General features: G+C 34.3%; 2 protein-coding genes across 4 annotated transcripts in view; one reads left to right on the forward strand and one right to left on the reverse strand.

Annotated features, from left to right (window-relative positions):
* The window catches only part of LOC100175632 (agglutinin-like protein 5), a 34231-nt gene extending 16875 nt beyond the window's left edge, over positions 1-17356 (reverse strand). The window contains exons 1-10 of one of the 3 annotated variants that reach the window (XM_018813316.2): positions 17102-17354; positions 15773-16063; positions 15206-15385; positions 14368-14468; positions 14014-14206; positions 13636-13745; positions 12662-12745; positions 11921-12079; positions 10456-10560; positions 8950-9681 (exon numbers count right to left, since the gene is read on the reverse strand). In XM_018813316.2, the coding sequence (XP_018668861.1) occupies positions 8950-9681; positions 10456-10560; positions 11921-12079; positions 12662-12745; positions 13636-13745; positions 14014-14206; positions 14368-14468; positions 15206-15385; positions 15773-16063; positions 17102-17244 (2098 nt within the window). In that variant the 5' untranslated portion in view covers positions 17245-17354. Of the gene's footprint in view, positions 1-8949; positions 9682-10455; positions 10561-11920; positions 12080-12661; positions 12746-13635; positions 13746-14013; positions 14207-14367; positions 14469-15205; positions 15386-15772; positions 16064-17101 lie in introns of all 3 variants that reach the window. The other 2 variants (XM_026835792.1, XM_026835793.1) reach the window with 2 other exon arrangements.
* LOC113474484 lies at positions 2180-6399 on the forward strand. The gene is made up of 6 exons (XM_026835802.1): positions 2180-2360; positions 3394-3456; positions 3761-3867; positions 4866-4958; positions 5513-5561; positions 6259-6399. The coding sequence occupies exons 1-6, from the start codon at positions 2242-2244 to the stop codon at positions 6356-6358; spliced, it is 531 nt and encodes a 176-aa protein (XP_026691603.1). The 5' UTR covers positions 2180-2241; the 3' UTR covers positions 6359-6399.
* Positions 17357-17745: the final 389 nt, after the last annotated feature.

Here is a 17745-nt window from a genome sequence, read left to right on the forward strand (position 1 = left end):
TCTGATTATTCTGCCGTGGAAGTTTACTGTGATGGTGGATGGACTGTAAGCATTTTTTTGTTTATATAAGGTTACAGTGTTAAATCTAAAATCTTGAATGAATCTAATTTATTTATTCTCGCATGGCGGAACATCGACGGCAAATAAAACACGGGTGTTCTGTTTTAAACACAAAGTACCCGTCTACGAGTTACCACGTATAGTTTCAACTTTTGGGGGGTGGGGGAAGGGATATTTTTGTAAAGTTGGGGGAGATTTTTTTGAAGTATGGCTGACAATTTGGAAACCCCATAAGGGACCACTGGGTTGTAGCAACCGCTGCTAGGTGTGTCTTGCCCAATGGCAAACTCGCCCGTAGTGGTAGCAGCAACAAGCCTCGAATCCGTACACTCTTGGCTTGCCACTTTGCCATAGCGCTGGCCGTCTTGCTTTAGTGTTACAAAAAAGGGTATGTTTATAACTCTAGGTGATTCAGCGAAGAAAAGATGGTTTTGTTGATTTCTATAGGAACTGGGCGAATTACACAGCTGGTTTTGGAAATCTAGAAGGAGAACACTGGCTCGGTTTGATATTAATTTCTGTATAATTTCCGCACTATATTTTACTGTTTTTTTATACAGGCCTAAATACGCTACATAAACTAACTACTAATGGAAGCTACGAACTACGGGTTGATGTTACAGACTGCTACAACGCCACCAAATATGCTGAGTATTCGTAAGGATTTATTATAACGGTTTGAATGAATGAATTTATGTAACTTACTTTATCCTCGCGTTGCCGGAAAACGACAGTCTATCACACGTGTTTAACACCTCGTGCCAGCTTACGAGTTACCATGTATGTTACTTTGTGGGTAATTATTTTTTTGGGCGGGATTAGTGACCACTGGGTTGGAGCAATTGCCGTTAAGTGTAGGTTTGAAGTATATAGTATGGTAGGGTAGGATCAAACATGATTTTTTTTCGGGCCCATTTGGTAGCCGCATCAGCACCGCAAAATAACAGCCTTGTTATTAGTTGTTTAAAATACGATCAGGTAATATTGAATTTAGGTGTTAATGGCATTCCATCTTACCCCACATTGCTTAAATAGGGTGGGAAAGGATGGGACACCTTTAGCACATAAAATCCAAATATCCAGATCTGGTTTTAAACAATTAACAACGATATACAAGAGTTGTGAGGATACAGTTTATATTTCTTTGAATGTTCTTTGTTTACTACTAAATGGGCTGAGAATGAAAACGCGTCTCATCTTGTCCCTATACCCTACTATATATACGTGAACTCTAACTAACCACTCTAACTGAGACGAAATAAATTTCATTCATTCATTCATAAGTTGTTTCAAACAGGACATTCATTGTACAATCTGCTGCTACTAACTACACTTTGAATGTGGGTGGCTACAATGGTTCTGCTGGCGATTCGTTGGCTCACAACAACAGATATATGTTTCAAACCTATGACCACAACACTGACAGTCATTGTGTGAACACGGATCGTGGGGGTTGGTGGTACAACAATTGCGCGTATGCAAATTTAAACGGCTTGTACGCACCTTGTGCCTACGGAGAAGTAAACGCTGGCTGGTATCATATCAACAACGAGCACCGCGGTTCAAAATTCATAGAGATGAAAATACGGCCAAAGAAATAGGCACCAACTTTACGCATGGACTGCTTGCAACAAAAACAAGCTGTAATGTAACGAGACTTCTATGTATTCGGGAAACTTAATCAGTAGGCCTATAATGGATTTGATTTTAAACAAAGAGGTTTTAATCTCTTTGGTTTCAAATGTATGGCCACATGCAATTTATTGTCAAATTTTGAACTGCTGATGCTGATATATTTATATTATGTTGCCTGTGTTTGCCATGAATATCAGAGCCATACGAATACTTGTTTGTATTACTCTGGCGAATATGGGTTAGTCATGATCATATTACTATGTACAAGAACTCTTTACTTTCGCGCAAAACCATAGAAAGGTGTTTCTATGACTCTCTGCTTTAGTAATGTTTTGGATTAGCTCCTATCCGTTTTAGCATCCCAACTTCCCGCGAGTTTAAAAAAACGAAAATAAATTTTGTTTGGATAAATAAAATAGATACAAATGGTAAAAGAAAACGTTTTTTTTTCCTATCTTAATTATAATTAGTAACTGTGTTTTTCAGTTATTATGTTTAAAATATTAGGTTTGTTATAATTTATGGCTTATTGAATGATTTCTAGTCATGTCTTTAAAAGACAATTCCGTTATTTTATCGAATTCTTCAAATAATTCGAATTGCAACATTACGTTGGGGGATGAAACTCCAAAGCCAATTCTATCTTCAACAACTCACAAAAGCAGGTACAGTTTTTATATGCCTTCAACATTTATATCGTTTGTCTGCTAGGTGTAGCGACCGCGCTTTTTCCAACTAAATTTAAATATGTTTTTAAGGCACTAGTGAAGAATCTTCCGGTACATAGCAGAATAGGCTGGTGGAAAGTGTTTGTGGTTAGGAGGTTAGCAGTTGATTGTTAGGGGCTTAGTGGTTATAGGGGTTAGGGATAGTGGTTAGCAAATAAGGTGGGGGGGAGAGATTCTTCACTAGCACCGTTTTTAATTGTAGGCGTGTTTTACCAACTGTTGTTTTGCCGCTATATCCGGTTTTTACGTTTATAGTATTCCTAAATCCTTGCAATCGAAATCGAACTATAAAGTTATTATTATTATATTTAACAATAAAGTTATTATTATTAGTTACGACTTATTATCCGAATTTCACTCTCTTTTTTCACAAGTGGGCGCTCTTATTAAATTAAAAATTTTGAAAAAATACACAAAGAAACACTTTAAATTGGTAATAAGTGTAAAACAAATTACTTAAATACTGAAAATTCCTTTATAAATATATAAAATACTAGTAAGAACATCTTTCCCAAATTAGGTAGGTTATATACGCTCTTTCGATATGTTTACTATCGTCGGCTCTGTGGTGTAATGGTTAGCGCGCCGTCTTTTACCCTCTTTGTTTCGTTCTTACTGAGTTCGAGTCCCGCACAGTGCAATACTTTTTTTTAACTTTTTTTGTGTGATTAGCACGAGTTATGGGTTAGGGGTTAGGGGTTAGGGGTTTTAGTCTTATGTGTGTAAACTGTAAAACTAACTGTTAGTAAAGGATTTTTTATAAAATATTGTAATACTATACCAATACACGTTTTATATGTCACAAAAACGACGTTTTTTAAAAGTCCCCAGAAAATAATAATAAAAAAATGAATACCCACTTGTGAAAAAAGAGAGTGAAATTCGGATAATAAGTCGTATGTATTATTATTATATTTATAACACTTTTAATTATCTTATAAACGCTAATAAACTTGTCTAAATGTTGTAGAAACAGTAAAAGTTCACGAAATGATCTGAGAGAAAGTTATATTCCTGTCCCAAAAAATTACAGGTTGGTAATTAGTTTGGTATTGTTCGATGTTAGCCTAAACGGTAATATTAATGCTAAAATGTGGCGCACAATGAACGAATAAAAAATGGATAAACATGTGTTTTCATTTACCTAACAGAAAAATGCTCATTCTACTAAAAAAATACACCATTTCGTACTTAAAAAAGAAAAAGAAAATTAACATTCAGTTGCCTTTGAAAAAATGCAGCCTTTAAAATTTGTTTTCGCACAAAACCTATTTTTAATGTAAACTAATTTAAAGATAGGCTGCATCCTGTTGATTATTATGTTTTTTATAATACAGAGGTCCTATATCAAAGAGAACATCAGTTGGATCATCTAATTCCTCCAATGAGTCGGCATTTAATGATGATTCTTCATTGAGTATATTAGATCTTGATGAACTGCCCGGTAAAAATAATAAAATTAAAAAAAAGAAAATTTGTTGGAAATAATAAAAATAAATTTTCGTTAGAAATGGTAAAAATAATATTTTTTTGTTACCGGTAAAAATATAACTATTGTTGTTAAAAATTTTTGAACCTATATAAGCATTCCTAGAGTAAAAAATGGCTTTTTAATTTTAACATACTAGACCACACGTTTGGATATTTTAATTGCCTGGTGCATTTTATATTATAAAATCTGTAAATGCTATCATAGGCGCCAAACTTTTATAAATTCAAGTGAGGCAGTGATATTTAAACCTGCAATTCTATAAAGCAAATTTAACTTCATTCGTAGTAATATTTATTAATTAATGTATTGAAAAAAAATACCGGATAAGTTACTAAGCCGACCTCCCCAAGTTTGGTGGCTATGACTGTTATAGTTTCAGATAAACTTCAACAAGCAATTATTAAAAATTGTTTTGTTAGTTAAACCTACATTCCTATGTAACAAATGTCACCTCATTCGTTGTAAAATTTACTGATTAATGTAGTGAAAAACATCAAGGTAGGATTGTCACCTTGCTATCGTAGTTTCAGATTAATTAAGGTTAGGGTGCACATTACAGAAACAGAATAATTAGGTATTCTAGGATATCCTAGAATACTTTATTTCGAATCTAGAATTCTGAATCTAGAATTTCGAATCTTTCTGTATTTGTAAGAAAAAACGTATGAAGCCAAAACGGGCAAGCCGAAACGTATAGCACCCTTTGAAAAGACGCTGCGAAACGTTCTCTCAAGTCCCACAAACACAAGAATCTTTATTTTCAAAATTATTAAACTTTAAAAAATTGTTAGTTTAGTTCAAAAGATGGTGTATGATGACGTCATTAAACAGAATACCGATTCCGTAATTAGCTTTGAACACAAAAGGATTCGAAATTCTGTAATGTGCATCCCTAATTAGGTGGTGATTATACTTTGTTTATTAGAAATCGTTTTCTTTCTTTAAACCAGATGCCAGGAAATCAGTGAGTTTGGTTCATATTAGTGATAAAGCAAGCAGTATTGGGAGTTGGCTGGATTCTGGAAACTATATAGATGGAAACGGTAACTAATTAATAAAAAATGTAAAAGACGGTGTATATATATTTATATATACAGTCAACCCCGCTTAATCGGACCACATCTTTGTTTTTCGGTTGTAGGATGTCGAGCAAAAAACTCTTGACGCAAAACGCGTGTACAAAGAGGATAAAGGATGTGCCATAAACCTATTTTTGGTGGGAAAATGGTCCGTTTAAGCGGCGTATAGGACCGTTTAACCGGGGAAGATTGTATGTAAAAATGTATTTAGATTCGAGACCAGCAAAAAGTGGTCCGATTAAGCGAGTGGTCCGATTAAACGTGGGCCGATTAAGCGGGGTTGACTGTATATACAATTAGTTTTAATAAAAGCTGGTGTTTTCCTATTAAAATAAATGTTTAGAGAAATTTTAATTATTGAAAGAATGTTTAAAAACTATGTGGTTATTTAATTATTAAAATAAATTAAAACAATATTCAGAATACTTTTTGTCATTATTGGTATTTAATATTTGTGTTAACTTAACGGTAACAAAACATTTTTTTATAGCTTAGCATAGTAAAAACAATGTTTTCAGATGACAAAGAAAATTGTGAAAATTTTTCCAGCAATCACCCCCTCCATAGGTAAGTACATGCCGCAGTGCAGGCTCCCATTTTGGCCTTGATTCCCAAAACTTTAATCGGGTTCTCTAGAAAATGACACATTTTTTATTCAATTTTGCCACAACAATTGTACATGCCTATACACTTTTTCTGCAAGGTAAGCTAAAGCTATGGGCCCATGGATGAACACACACAACAAGTGTCAGTTTCTGTTATTTGTAATTAAATTTAAGTTACTCTATAAAATGGTAAGGGTAAATCTGATCAAAAAGTACATTTAAATGGTTAAATGGATTTTATTTTATTCTGTGGTGAGGCCCCATGGCGTGCCACTTCATGTCTCCTAGGATTTAGGCCAGGATTGGCCCATTACCCCAACACCCAGGGTGCTACCGTAAGGACCTTTACCAGTTTTTGGAGCCTGTCTCTTTTCCAAAGGAAGGCAACTAGAGCTTTAATTGTGGGTGGGAGATCTTTTCTAGTTATTTTTGTTGTTGTTTGATAGAGTAGGGTGGGGGAAGACGGGACACCTTTGGCACATAATATCCAAATACCCTGATCGTGTTTTAAACAATTTACAACGGTATATGTAAGTCATAAAGATATGGTTTTATAATTTTTTGAATGTTCTTTGTTTACTACCCAATGGATTGAGAAAATAGAATGAAAAGCTGTCCCATTTTCCCCCATCCTACTTATTCTTATCCTTATTACACAGAGGAAAAGCTGTGGACCTCGATGATTCCTCATTTAAATCTGACCAACTTCGACTTTCGGAAGCAAATCGGTATGAATATTGTTACGCAACAAAATCATAAAAAAAATAGCTTTTATAAAATAAAATGGTTAAACATAAAAAGTAGTAAATTTAATACTACAGTGCCTATGCCTCTAATTGGTAGAATCTTTACAAATTCTGGCTGGATATTAAAAATTCAAAATGGTTGAATTGGTATTAACCACAGATTAATCAGTTAACAGATGAAACAAAACATAGATTGTTCTGTATCTTAGTCTACATAAGGTTCAAATTACTATTATATTTTTACATCATAAACCTATTTTTGCTTACTAACAAATAATTGAATTAATTTTTTAGTTAAAATGTTGTTTAAACTACAAATAAAACTTAAAGTGGTAGTATGACAAAAATTCTAACATTTAAATTTTTTAAGTACAATTACTATCTTAATTGAGTAGTATGACAATTTATTTAATATAAAAAAATTAAAACATTCAGGGCTCTACATTAACCTGTTTTAGGTGCTTGTCCAAAGGACAAGTGCATTAGCAATACTATGTTCAAACCTCAATGTATGCAATGTATACTTCAATACTTGTACGTTGTACACATCTTAAAAGCAGCGGCTAGCAAACTCAGTTTTATTGGGGGGGTGAAACCTATTTACCCCTATCGCAACCACAAACGTAAAAAGTGCATATTTTTGCCCTGTCGGCATCAGCCGGATTTTACTACCTGCAAAAGTTGAAAGCAGTGGTGCAGCCATAAAATATAAGGGTTGCAAATGCTCCCGGAGGGTGTGAGATTTAAAAATAACACTTTCTTTTGCCTAAAACAATCCCTTTCACACTTTAATTGACAAACCTTATAATGTATAATGAGGAATGAATAAATCTCCTAAAACAAAGAACTAGTCTTCGCAAATCTGTTTACAAAGAAGGGCAGCCAAGCTAAATCTTTGTTATGAAATAACACAGGTCTACTCTTGGAAGGAAGAGGAGGGGGGAGAGCATAACACTGTGGTTTAGCCAGTAAATTTTAACATGTAGAATCGTAAAGTATTTTGTGAAAAAAAATAAATTAAATTTTTTATTTTAATTTTTTTTTAATTTTTTTTTTTTTTTTAAATACGGGTGATTATTTCAATGGCCATATTAAATAGCTACCTATAAAGACATTAACTTTGTCTCGGTCGTTTTAAAAACTTACAAATGAAAGCAAGCTACGGTTTAATTCCTGCCAGCTGATTTCATTCCCGCCAAAACACACGTAACCTCGCGCACGCACACACACTCGCACATACACTCACGCAGACGAGTGCACGAGCCGGTGCGTTCGCATCAACGATTTCACGATTTTTACTTCACTTCTTAACACGACGCGTTTGTGAAGCCTTAAACATACGAATTTGTCCATACGCTGGCGTATTTAACCTTCGATATTAGCGTTATTTTTCTACTTGTCCTTTCGGACAAGTGCCTAACCAAATTCACTTGTCCCATGGACTGTTTTGGTTGTCCGGGACAAGCGGACAAGCGTTAATGTCGAGCCCTGGGTTTTACAAGTCTTTGAATTTTCTTTGTTTACTACCCAAAGGGTCGATGCAATAGAATGAAAACACGTACCATCATACCCCAACGTACTATAGTTAAGCTATTTACTAAGTTAAATATATTACATAATTTTCCAACAATTTCACACCATGTTAATTGATATTGAATAAACATACAGAGCACGACAGTCTTCTGGCTCACTTATCGGTTGCGTAATGTACATTGTGATGTCATAGTTATGTATACGTGTTAGTGAATTATATTGTGGGGAAAATGGTCTTAAATTTCTAGCAGCTAATATTCTAAATAAAGCAAGTAATAGTTTCCTGAACGTTATAAAGTGCACTGTTACGATATAAAGAGGTGTGAAACAGACAGTATACCCAGACATATAAATCCATGAGACGCATATAATAAATGAACCGCATAAAACAAAGTTTTCTGCTCAGTTTCAATACAGACATGACAGGAGATATGTATATGTCACGATTTTTGTTGCAAAGTTTAGGTTTAAAGAATGTGGTTAATTGTTTAAAACACAATCACGAAATGTATCCCATCTTACCCCACATTACTTTTTGGCTATCATATTTTAATGAAACTGAACATATAATAAGCCATGCAGAAATTTAACATAAACAAAAAAGGTAGTTGTAGCTACTTACCGAAGCACCGAGCCATGACGAATCTACATCTGTGACGTCACTACCGGTTCCGTCAGAAATTACTGACTCGTCATCTGACACCGGAGTATATGCAAACTTGGCTGCAGCAATTTTAAGACGTGCTATTTTCTCAGCTTTGCTTAACGTTGATCTGCGAGATTTGCTTGACATAGTGGCGAGCTGTATTTCTTCGAGTGACAAGAATTCGTTGTCGGTTGGTAGGTTAAACTTTTCAACTTGAGCAACGTTTACTGGCGTTGCTAAGTCTTCTGGTAGAGGAGAGTTAATCAAAGTCAAATCTTCTTCTTTGACTTTTGGTGAAAAACTTAAACTGCCACTTAAGCTGTCGGTCTCATGCTCGCACAATATATTCTGCTCGTGTTTGTTACCGGACAGAGGAGAACACTGCTCTGTTCGTTTTTCTCCCACTTTTTGCTCTTGCGCAGCTCCTGATTGTGACGTACTTCCGCCTCGGCTCCTTCCTGATGAGACGTTTCTCTGCTGATCGTGCTCTGCCCTGTCACTCGCACTAACCAGTGTTTCCGAACTTTTTTCAGTCTTAACCGCTGTAGGTTTGCTGTCCACACTGGAAGATTTCACGATTTTCTTCCTGTGCAACACTGGCGTGGCCTTTGCTTCAATATCTTCACGTTTAATCTGCGATGACGTATCCACGATCACCGGTGTAGGCGGTATACCTTCACCATCAATTGCTTCGTCCCTCCTAACTTTTGTATCTTTTTTGGATTTCGAGGTTTTACGACCGACTGCTTCAACCAAACTCGGCCGAAACCCCCTTTCCTTTATTGAGTCAATTTCCTCAGATAAACGACGAAAGGTATCAATCGCCTCTTCAGCACTGTAGTTGATATCGGTATCCGCGATATTTTCTTTCCGATTTCGTTTCGTCGAAAATTTCGGCTCCCCACTCGAAAAGTTGGGTTCAAATTTCGTGTCGTTTTCCCCACTTTTCTGTTTAATTGGAGTCGATCGTTTTGCCGGTTCACTATATATGTCTTGTCGCAGTGTAGGGGAAGTACCCAAGCTGTCCTTTTCGACAATAACAAGATCGGTTTGTTTCAAATCTTCCCACAAAGGTTTCTTCGCTCTGGAAACCGAATTTGGCGAAACAACCGTTTTCGGAGCGAGGGTTGCATCGGATGTGACGACACAGCTTTCACCTGAGAGATCGGAAGTAAAATGACGTCAATAATAATGAAGAACGAAACATAAAAATGTATTAAAATTTCAGATTATGTTTTCAGTAACAATAAACAAACAAATGGCGATTCATATCGTTTTGATTACTACAATCAGTTATAATGGCGCAATGATTTGCTGTTGGTTATTTATTGACTACTTATAAACAAATCCCATGTAATATTTGTATTCACCCCCTTTGCTAAGACTTTATTGACTATCTAATTATCAATATTGTAATAGGTGAATGCCAATCATTCATCAACAAATATTCTCATTGGAAAACATAAACGTAGGCGGTCCTACTTGTATTGTTTATATCCTATATATGCAGACGAGTCACACGTTCCTATATGACGCATAATGTTTTCGCGATATTTAATTGCTGTATTGTTCCGTTACGTCACAATAGCCAATCGACCACCTGACGTCTATGACGTCATAAAGGGAAATTGTATAACTGTACATTTCGTAAATAATAAAAATCGTGTAAAAAAATTAACACTTTCGGATTTCGTAAACGTTTGTATTATTTTGATTTTTTATAAATATCGTACCGTGGGGTAGGATGGGATATTGTGAGTATCTAAATCCTATTTTCCTAATAGTGTTTTAAATAAACAAAAAATCTTTTTTTTTGCGGGGCTTAAGTTATATAATTCTGTAAAATGAATGCACTATCAAATGGACAAGAAAGAAAAACTAAAATATGTCCCATCTTACTAAACATAATACAAATACGAATCGTAACTCACTGCTTTTAGTTTTAACTCTGAATGATTCGCTTTTTGAAGGAGTCTTTGCTTTCGGAGGTTTGCTAGTCACTTTGTCACGTGATAAATCAAGCTTCGAAGCTGAACCTGTGAGACAAAAGAAATTATTTAAAGTCATTGTAAATCTAATATTTATTATACGACTTGGATTTTTTTCTTTTCGATTCGAAAAAAGTAATAAAAAATACGTTAATTGCTTTAGATTTTATTGCATAAAAACCGTTGTTTTCATATCCCATAATATGCTTGCACATCTTTCTTACTATTGCTGTACATTTTAATTAACTTTTTAACCTCATCACGGTATTTTCGCTTGGTTATACATTTCCGTATAATCTATGTATTATATCCTGCTAATACACGTTAGCGCAATATTCTATAACGTATAACTGCTACCCCATACTCAATAAGTTACCGCATGTCTATAACAGAGGTACTTCAGCTGTCAATGCGACGCGTATAAGGGTTGCCTATGTTCGCTGCTAGCCTGCCATATAATCATAGTCTTTTGAAATGAACATACGGCTAGCCAACTTGAATATATAGGTTGCTTAGTGAATAATTTATGGGGAACAAATACAGCGCTCTTGCCAACGAATATTCAACACTTGTTTTGTAATTACTAAACAAAGCTTTCTTTTTGAACAGCATTAATTACTAATTAAATTTAAATTAAAGGAGCTATTTATAAGTCAAGTGGTTAATACTGTTGCAAATAGCGAACGAATAGCGTTATTGAATTGTTTACATTTACACATTCGCTTTGAATTCGAATTGCATTTAAAGGGTATTTTGTTATCGCGGTATTAATTACTGGTTAAATTTAAACCAAGGAACCAAATTTTAACTCAAGTGTTTAGTTTTGTTGCAAATAGAAAACAAATACCGAAAACTTTTACACATTTACAAAACTTTATTTCGAAACATAAATTATTTAACCGAATAACTGACGTCATCATTGAATTTACAACGTTGTTTAATTTTCCGCTATTAGAAACTCTAAACTTTTTATGACAATTTTGTTTTTGTGCTCCAAATTTCCAATCAAGCGTATACCTATAAAACTTATCCTAAAACGTCAGGAAAAAGCTGTGTCTATTTAAATAAACCAATCCTTTCCGATTATTATTAGCAATATGCCTCTCACTGGCCACCATCCACGTCATAACCATCAACCTGAATATAAATAGTTGACTTGATTCCTTTGAACATAAATAGCTGATACTGCTCATAAACATGTGGTGTAAACTCGACACTGAAACAATCTGGTTTGAATCCACTTTATTCATGATGACACTTATCTGCTCTCAAAGTTTGCTAACAATAGCGCGTGTGACGTAACAATAGGGTGCGTGATGTCAAATTGCGAGCTAACTAACCAGCAGATACTCTCTATTTTGGAAATTTGGGTAAAATAAGTGGCAGAACAATACAATACAATACATACCTCGTTTCTTGACAGGGGGAGTCGCGGCCGCAAATACATTATCTTCGACTATATTCACACTGTTCCACTCCGAATTTGACGCTACGGGCTTGGGACTGTGTGAGGATTGCTTGGTGTGCTCAACAGTGCCGACAGTGGCCGATCTTTTCAGCTTTGGACCTATATATAAGTGTGTGAAACAGTATGAAGGTGTTTTATTGGACAGTAAAACTTAATTAAAGAAGAAAGAACCTTAAGTACCGTTTAGATTCACAAGGAATATTATGATCATATATTTTACAATACATGGTCATAGGCTATTCCATGCTTAAAACTTATTCGGTAGGTCATAAAATAAGAGCAGTTAAACTGAATTAGTTTTCCTCAAACTTTTACCGCAAAATAAATCATCAGATTTTTTACATAAAACGACATGAGTTAAACAAAGAAATTGGTAAATTTGAAACTTTTTAGGCAAAATATGTATCTTTTATTAAACAATTGGATGAACTTAATTTTTGTTTGCTACGTTTTAATAACACCAGATCCTTACTGCATTTCTTTACACAAGAATTGTCAACTCCATGAGCACCAGATCGAGGTCGGATCCGCGGAATTTATTTTTAAAAAATGGTTAAGTAACATAAGTCAATCCCAATTAAAATATTTGAAAAAATCCCCGCAAAAAAAGCATTTTGCAGCACTGAATTGCGAGTTTTTATGCAGCAAACATCAATTATAATAGAAGGCCTTTTATTTTACCTGGAATGTCGTTCAAGGTGAACGTGGTATCAGATAAACCTTCGGTAACCCAATCGTCTATTAGTTCAGATAACGACTTGTTATCTGAGGTGTTAATACAAAGGAATTAACATGCACGTTAATTATTGGAAAGTTTAATTGCAAAGCAACATGCTACATGACGTCACCACAGTTCGTGCAAATAAAAGTAATTAGGCGTTAATACGAAATAAGGTATAGTAGGGTGGGGGAAGATGGATACCTTTAGCACGTAATATCTAAATATCCTAACCGCGTTTTATTAAACCATTAATAACGGTCTATGGTAGTCGTAAGAAAACAGTTTCATAATTCTTTAATTGTTCTTTGATTACTACCAAATGAGACGAGGAAATAAAATAAAAATGGGTATACATCTTTCCCCACCCTTCTTTATATATTAAATTATTGGGTAAATTAATAATATATGTTTTGGACAATAAAATGGCTTATAATTTGGCCAAAACTTGATTTATTATATTTTAAACTTAATAATGGGGGTTTTTGACAATAACTTGAATCATTATTAATGTAATATATATTATTGTAGACTCCATGATTGCCGGGGCAGTCTGATTATAAGATTTATATTTTTTACTTTATATTAAATTGGATGAGAAAAAATCAGAAATCATACAAAGAAGAAAAGAAGTTTGTTGTTAATCTTATTCTTTTGGAACGTTTTTAGGCGCAATAACTTGGCCCATTGTTAGTGTAGTACACTTTATTGTGAACTAAGTGAATGCCCAGACATGCTCTATAGAAAGTTTTATGTTAATCACCCATAAGAGCAAACAGCATTGCATGTTATAGATTGCGTCATTTTTATTGCACAACAAAAATAGAAATTTTTTAAAGTTTTTTTTCTGAAATATAAAATACACAAGTCGACAAAACATTAATAAAGTTAGAACGGAATTATTTTCACATCAGTTCACAACAAACTAATGACTCACCGTCGTTTCGATTATTCTGACGTGTCGTATCCTTCGGGAGTGTAAATCGTGTCGGCGAGATGACGTCATCAAGAATTCTGTCGACGTCAGTATTCGACCTCTGACGTAATCTAAATTACGTCATCGTTATGTGAAGTACATTTAATATGACGTCATGGACGATTTTAATAATAATTTTGTGGAAAAATTACTTGCAAGTTACATATATGGTAACTCGTAAGCGGGGACTAGGTGTATAAAATAGAACACCCGTTTTATTAACTAACGACGACCGTTTCCCAGACACGGGAGAAAATAAGATACATTCACATTATTGCTTGACAAAAAATCGGTTAAAAATATGGTGGCAGTCACGAATTATTAAAAAACTGTATTTACTTTGTAGCAGATGATGTGTTTTTAAACTGAGGTGATCCGGTAGTAGAACTCCCCTGTGACGCTTTACGCATTCGTTCCATATGTCGTTCCATTGCTAATTCAGCTCGTGTTGCTTTTCGTACACCGCTAGATGTTGACCGGGAGCTGTCTGATGTCACGTTAGACGAAGCAGATGTGGGGCGTGATGACGTACCTGGACAGGTGTTTTACGTAACAAACAGCATTGTTCGCGTACAATACAGAGCATCTTGTAAAATTTAACTGCCTTTGATTGACAGGTGATAAACGGACGTTAACAAAGGTTAATGTAACCAATTTTCGAATAGGTAAAAATAAAATCCTGAAATAACTTACAAGATCCTACGTTTCCTTTTAAGCTGTAATCAAGCGATGATTGGTCGCTGTCATATTTAATAGATGACGTACTCTCTGACGTCACTCCTGCTTTGGGTGGCCTGTAGAACATGTAATTTGTATAACACATACTTTTCCCAGAGTATCATACAGAAATTTAAATAAACACTTTGCAGAGACTATGTCAATGTTTTGACACATCCATTACAAAAAAGAAAAGATCCATTACATAAGATTTTCGCTATAACGCCTGACTTAATTACGGCATTATATTGCGGGCTATTAAACTGGCAAATATTATTTTTCAATATGTTCAAATTAAAATAAAACGGAACGACCAAAATTACAAAATAAGACGATACGAAAACGGTATGGCCCCACAGTAAAATAAAATTGATTTTTCAAATAATTTTTATTGATCAAAATGTCAACGAAAGATCTTTATTGGAATTTTCAAACATTGTCAATTGATTAGATTGTTAACATACATGGTGATAACGGTAAGAATTGATTTAAGGAACATCTTGTCAAAATGTGGTAAAAATGATACATATCTAATAAAAAATTACTAGATTTGATAGAAAATAATAATAAAACTATAATACTGTGGAGTTACTGTGGAGTTAGATGGATACCGTAATCACCTATATAAATCCAATTTCTTAATCGTGTTTTTGACTCTTTAACAACGCTCTTTTAGAGTCACAAGGATACGGTTCTCTGTTTTTTTTTTTACCAAATTGGAGGTCAAAGAGAATGAAACTATAAGGATAAAATAAAAACACGAAAATCTACACTTTTTGCACTAAAATGGTTAGTCTATTTAAAGTTAACTTACTTTGCTTTATTTTCCTCTTGGCTGATTCCACTGTTATCAATTTCACTAATAGAGTCAGTTACTCTTGTGTTCTTACGTGAACTTCGTCTATTTGAAGGCGATTCGATTGAAGAAGAAGCAACACTACTACTTGTACTGCTACTACCAGTATCAAATCTAGGACGTGAAGATGAGGGTAACCTGTAATATACAGAAAAAAGTTTGGTCACTTTGGTGTAAATAAAGCAGCCAGAAAATAAATAAACCACGTAAGGTATGTTTTCCACAGAATTAGTATTTACAACGAATGTTTTTTTTTGTAAATCAAATAAAAAGTGGTGTAAAAAATTAACCAGAAAATGCTACCAAATGAAATAATAAAATAAAAAGAAAACATGGACCATTTTACTCCAACCTATATATACAGGTAAATAAGCAAATTTTCTATTGGTGTTTCTAAGTTTAAACATTGGTGCCCACAGACTGTAAGGCGGTCTATGTTCGCTAAAGACATCAACATTTCAGCAAGATAATTACCTTAAATTGGTTTGCCAATCGTTTTTAAAACAAGCAAACAGAAATAATTACCTGTAAGACCTTCTGGCAGGTGCAGCAGCAGCGGCAGACTTATCTTCGTTTGGTTTTCTATACGACCGATAAAAGTTGTTGTTACGATTCAAGTTAAAACCGGTCGATTTTGATTCTTTTTGAAATTTTGATAAATGCTCGAGAAATTTCTTTTTTGCGCGGTTTGCTACGTCCGATTTTTGTTCCGATTTCTTTTCTTTAGCGTTGTTGGATTCGTCAGGCTTAGCTTGATGATCACTGCAACCGTTTTTAAACTTTCCGAGATTTTCTTTGTCGGTTGTACTACGAATGCTGTGAATATTGTAACATTAACATAATATATCATATACAAAACCTGACAGCACATATAATATATTTTAAAGTTACAACAACGTATTATATCATACAGTATAGTCTCCAGTATGTAATATATAGTAGGGTGGGGGAAGATGGGACACCTTTTTATTCTATTTTCTCGTCCATTTGGTAGCAAACAAATAACAATTTAATGATTCATAAAACCGTATCCTCACTACTCCTATAGGCCGTTGTTAATTGTTTAAAACACGATAAGAATATTTAGATAATATGTGCTGAAGGTGTCCCACATTCTCCCACCCTACTTTATAAAACCACTTACTGCCAAAAGCGTTAAATCATCTTATTATTTCTACAAACGGTTTCACTTTTAAAATGAAAGCAATTTACACCGCATATGTAAATTTATATTTTTACGTATTACACTAAACACACACAATATAAATATAATAAAAACACAATCTGTTACGATATTATATTTTAATTGCTGGAAAAACGACTAGCTATTGCTATAACATTTTGCTGCATTTTTAATACAGGTAACGAATACACGACTATTACTGGGTAACGGTTCCACACAATAGAACCTGGCTATCTCGTTCAAATATTTTTCTAGCGTGTCTTATATTGACTCTGTCATCATTCTAATACGTTTGCTTACTTACAAGTTTCCTATAAGTCACGCATTGGAACATTTACTGGGCTTTTTTGTTTAAACTTTTAGTTTCTGATCATTATATGTTTTAATAGTTATGTCCTATTGTAGAAATATCAATTTAATTTGAAAATTAAACGCCAGATTTGTGGTAAAACTATATTGACATTGGTGGGAGGAAACCAAAGCAATATCGGACTAACATTTTTACTTGAAACCAGCGGACATACATAAATCTAAATAAATCTTTACCATACACAACATACACATATACTTTTTATATGGGTGAAGTCCTAAAGGCCAGGCTAAAATGCCAAAGAATTGGGACATTACACGTAGACATAATGATCAAACATACAATAAATCAAAATGTTTACCCAGATCTGACACCGTTTCCATTTTCTACAGACCTTCCATCTTTAGTCGACCTTAGCGAAGATCTCCAGTTTGTACTTCTTGTAAATTCGTCTCTTTCTGGTCGACTTGGACTGTCCATATGCCTACTGCTTGTTCGAAGCATGATGCATTACATGTAACAGACAAGGGGACAACCTATGCGAACTAGATTCTATATAACAACTTGGTCTTACGTCCGGTCGTTGCGGGCCTGAGTAAATTAAGTGCAGGGTTAATAATTAAAGAACCGTTTCGGATAAGATACTTGAAAAACTTTATTATGCTGGAAAAATAAATAACCTATGGCAACGTGTATGAAGTAAGTTTGTGACGTAATAATCATCCTGATTTTAATTCATAAAAAAAATCCAAATCTCCCTGTAATTCATATAAAGTTGCCAGTTTTAAAAAAGACGGAAAACAAAACAAACAAATTGTGACACACATAAACACCTGCGAAGTTATGTTAACTGCTCATATAACAATACAATGTAAGTAAACCGATCCCAATGTGTTTTATAACACGTATACGGAACTCCCAACACACTTTTATAAAGCTCTTGTATGGATATTACATATCAATATACAACATCCATAAACCTTTGTATTTAGAATGTACTACGTT

This window comes from Ciona intestinalis, chromosome 9 (genome assembly GCF_000224145.3).
Source record: "Ciona intestinalis chromosome 9, KH, whole genome shotgun sequence".
Taxonomy (NCBI): domain Eukaryota; kingdom Metazoa; phylum Chordata; class Ascidiacea; order Phlebobranchia; family Cionidae; genus Ciona; species Ciona intestinalis.

What these genes read in the sequence shown, in the direction of transcription:
- LOC113474484 (XM_026835802.1), top strand. Translation starts at nt 2,242, where the DNA reads ATGTCTTTAAAAGACAATTCCGTTATTTTATCGAATTCTTCAAATAAT. An exon ending in TCAACAACTCACAAAAGCAG is followed by an intron (nt 2,361 to 3,393) that starts GTACAGTTTTTA and finishes TAAATGTTGTAG; the next exon opens with AAACAGTAAAAGTTCACGAA. An exon ending in AAACTATATAGATGGAAACG is followed by an intron (nt 4,959 to 5,512) that starts GTAACTAATTAA and finishes CAATGTTTTCAG; the next exon opens with ATGACAAAGAAAATTGTGAA.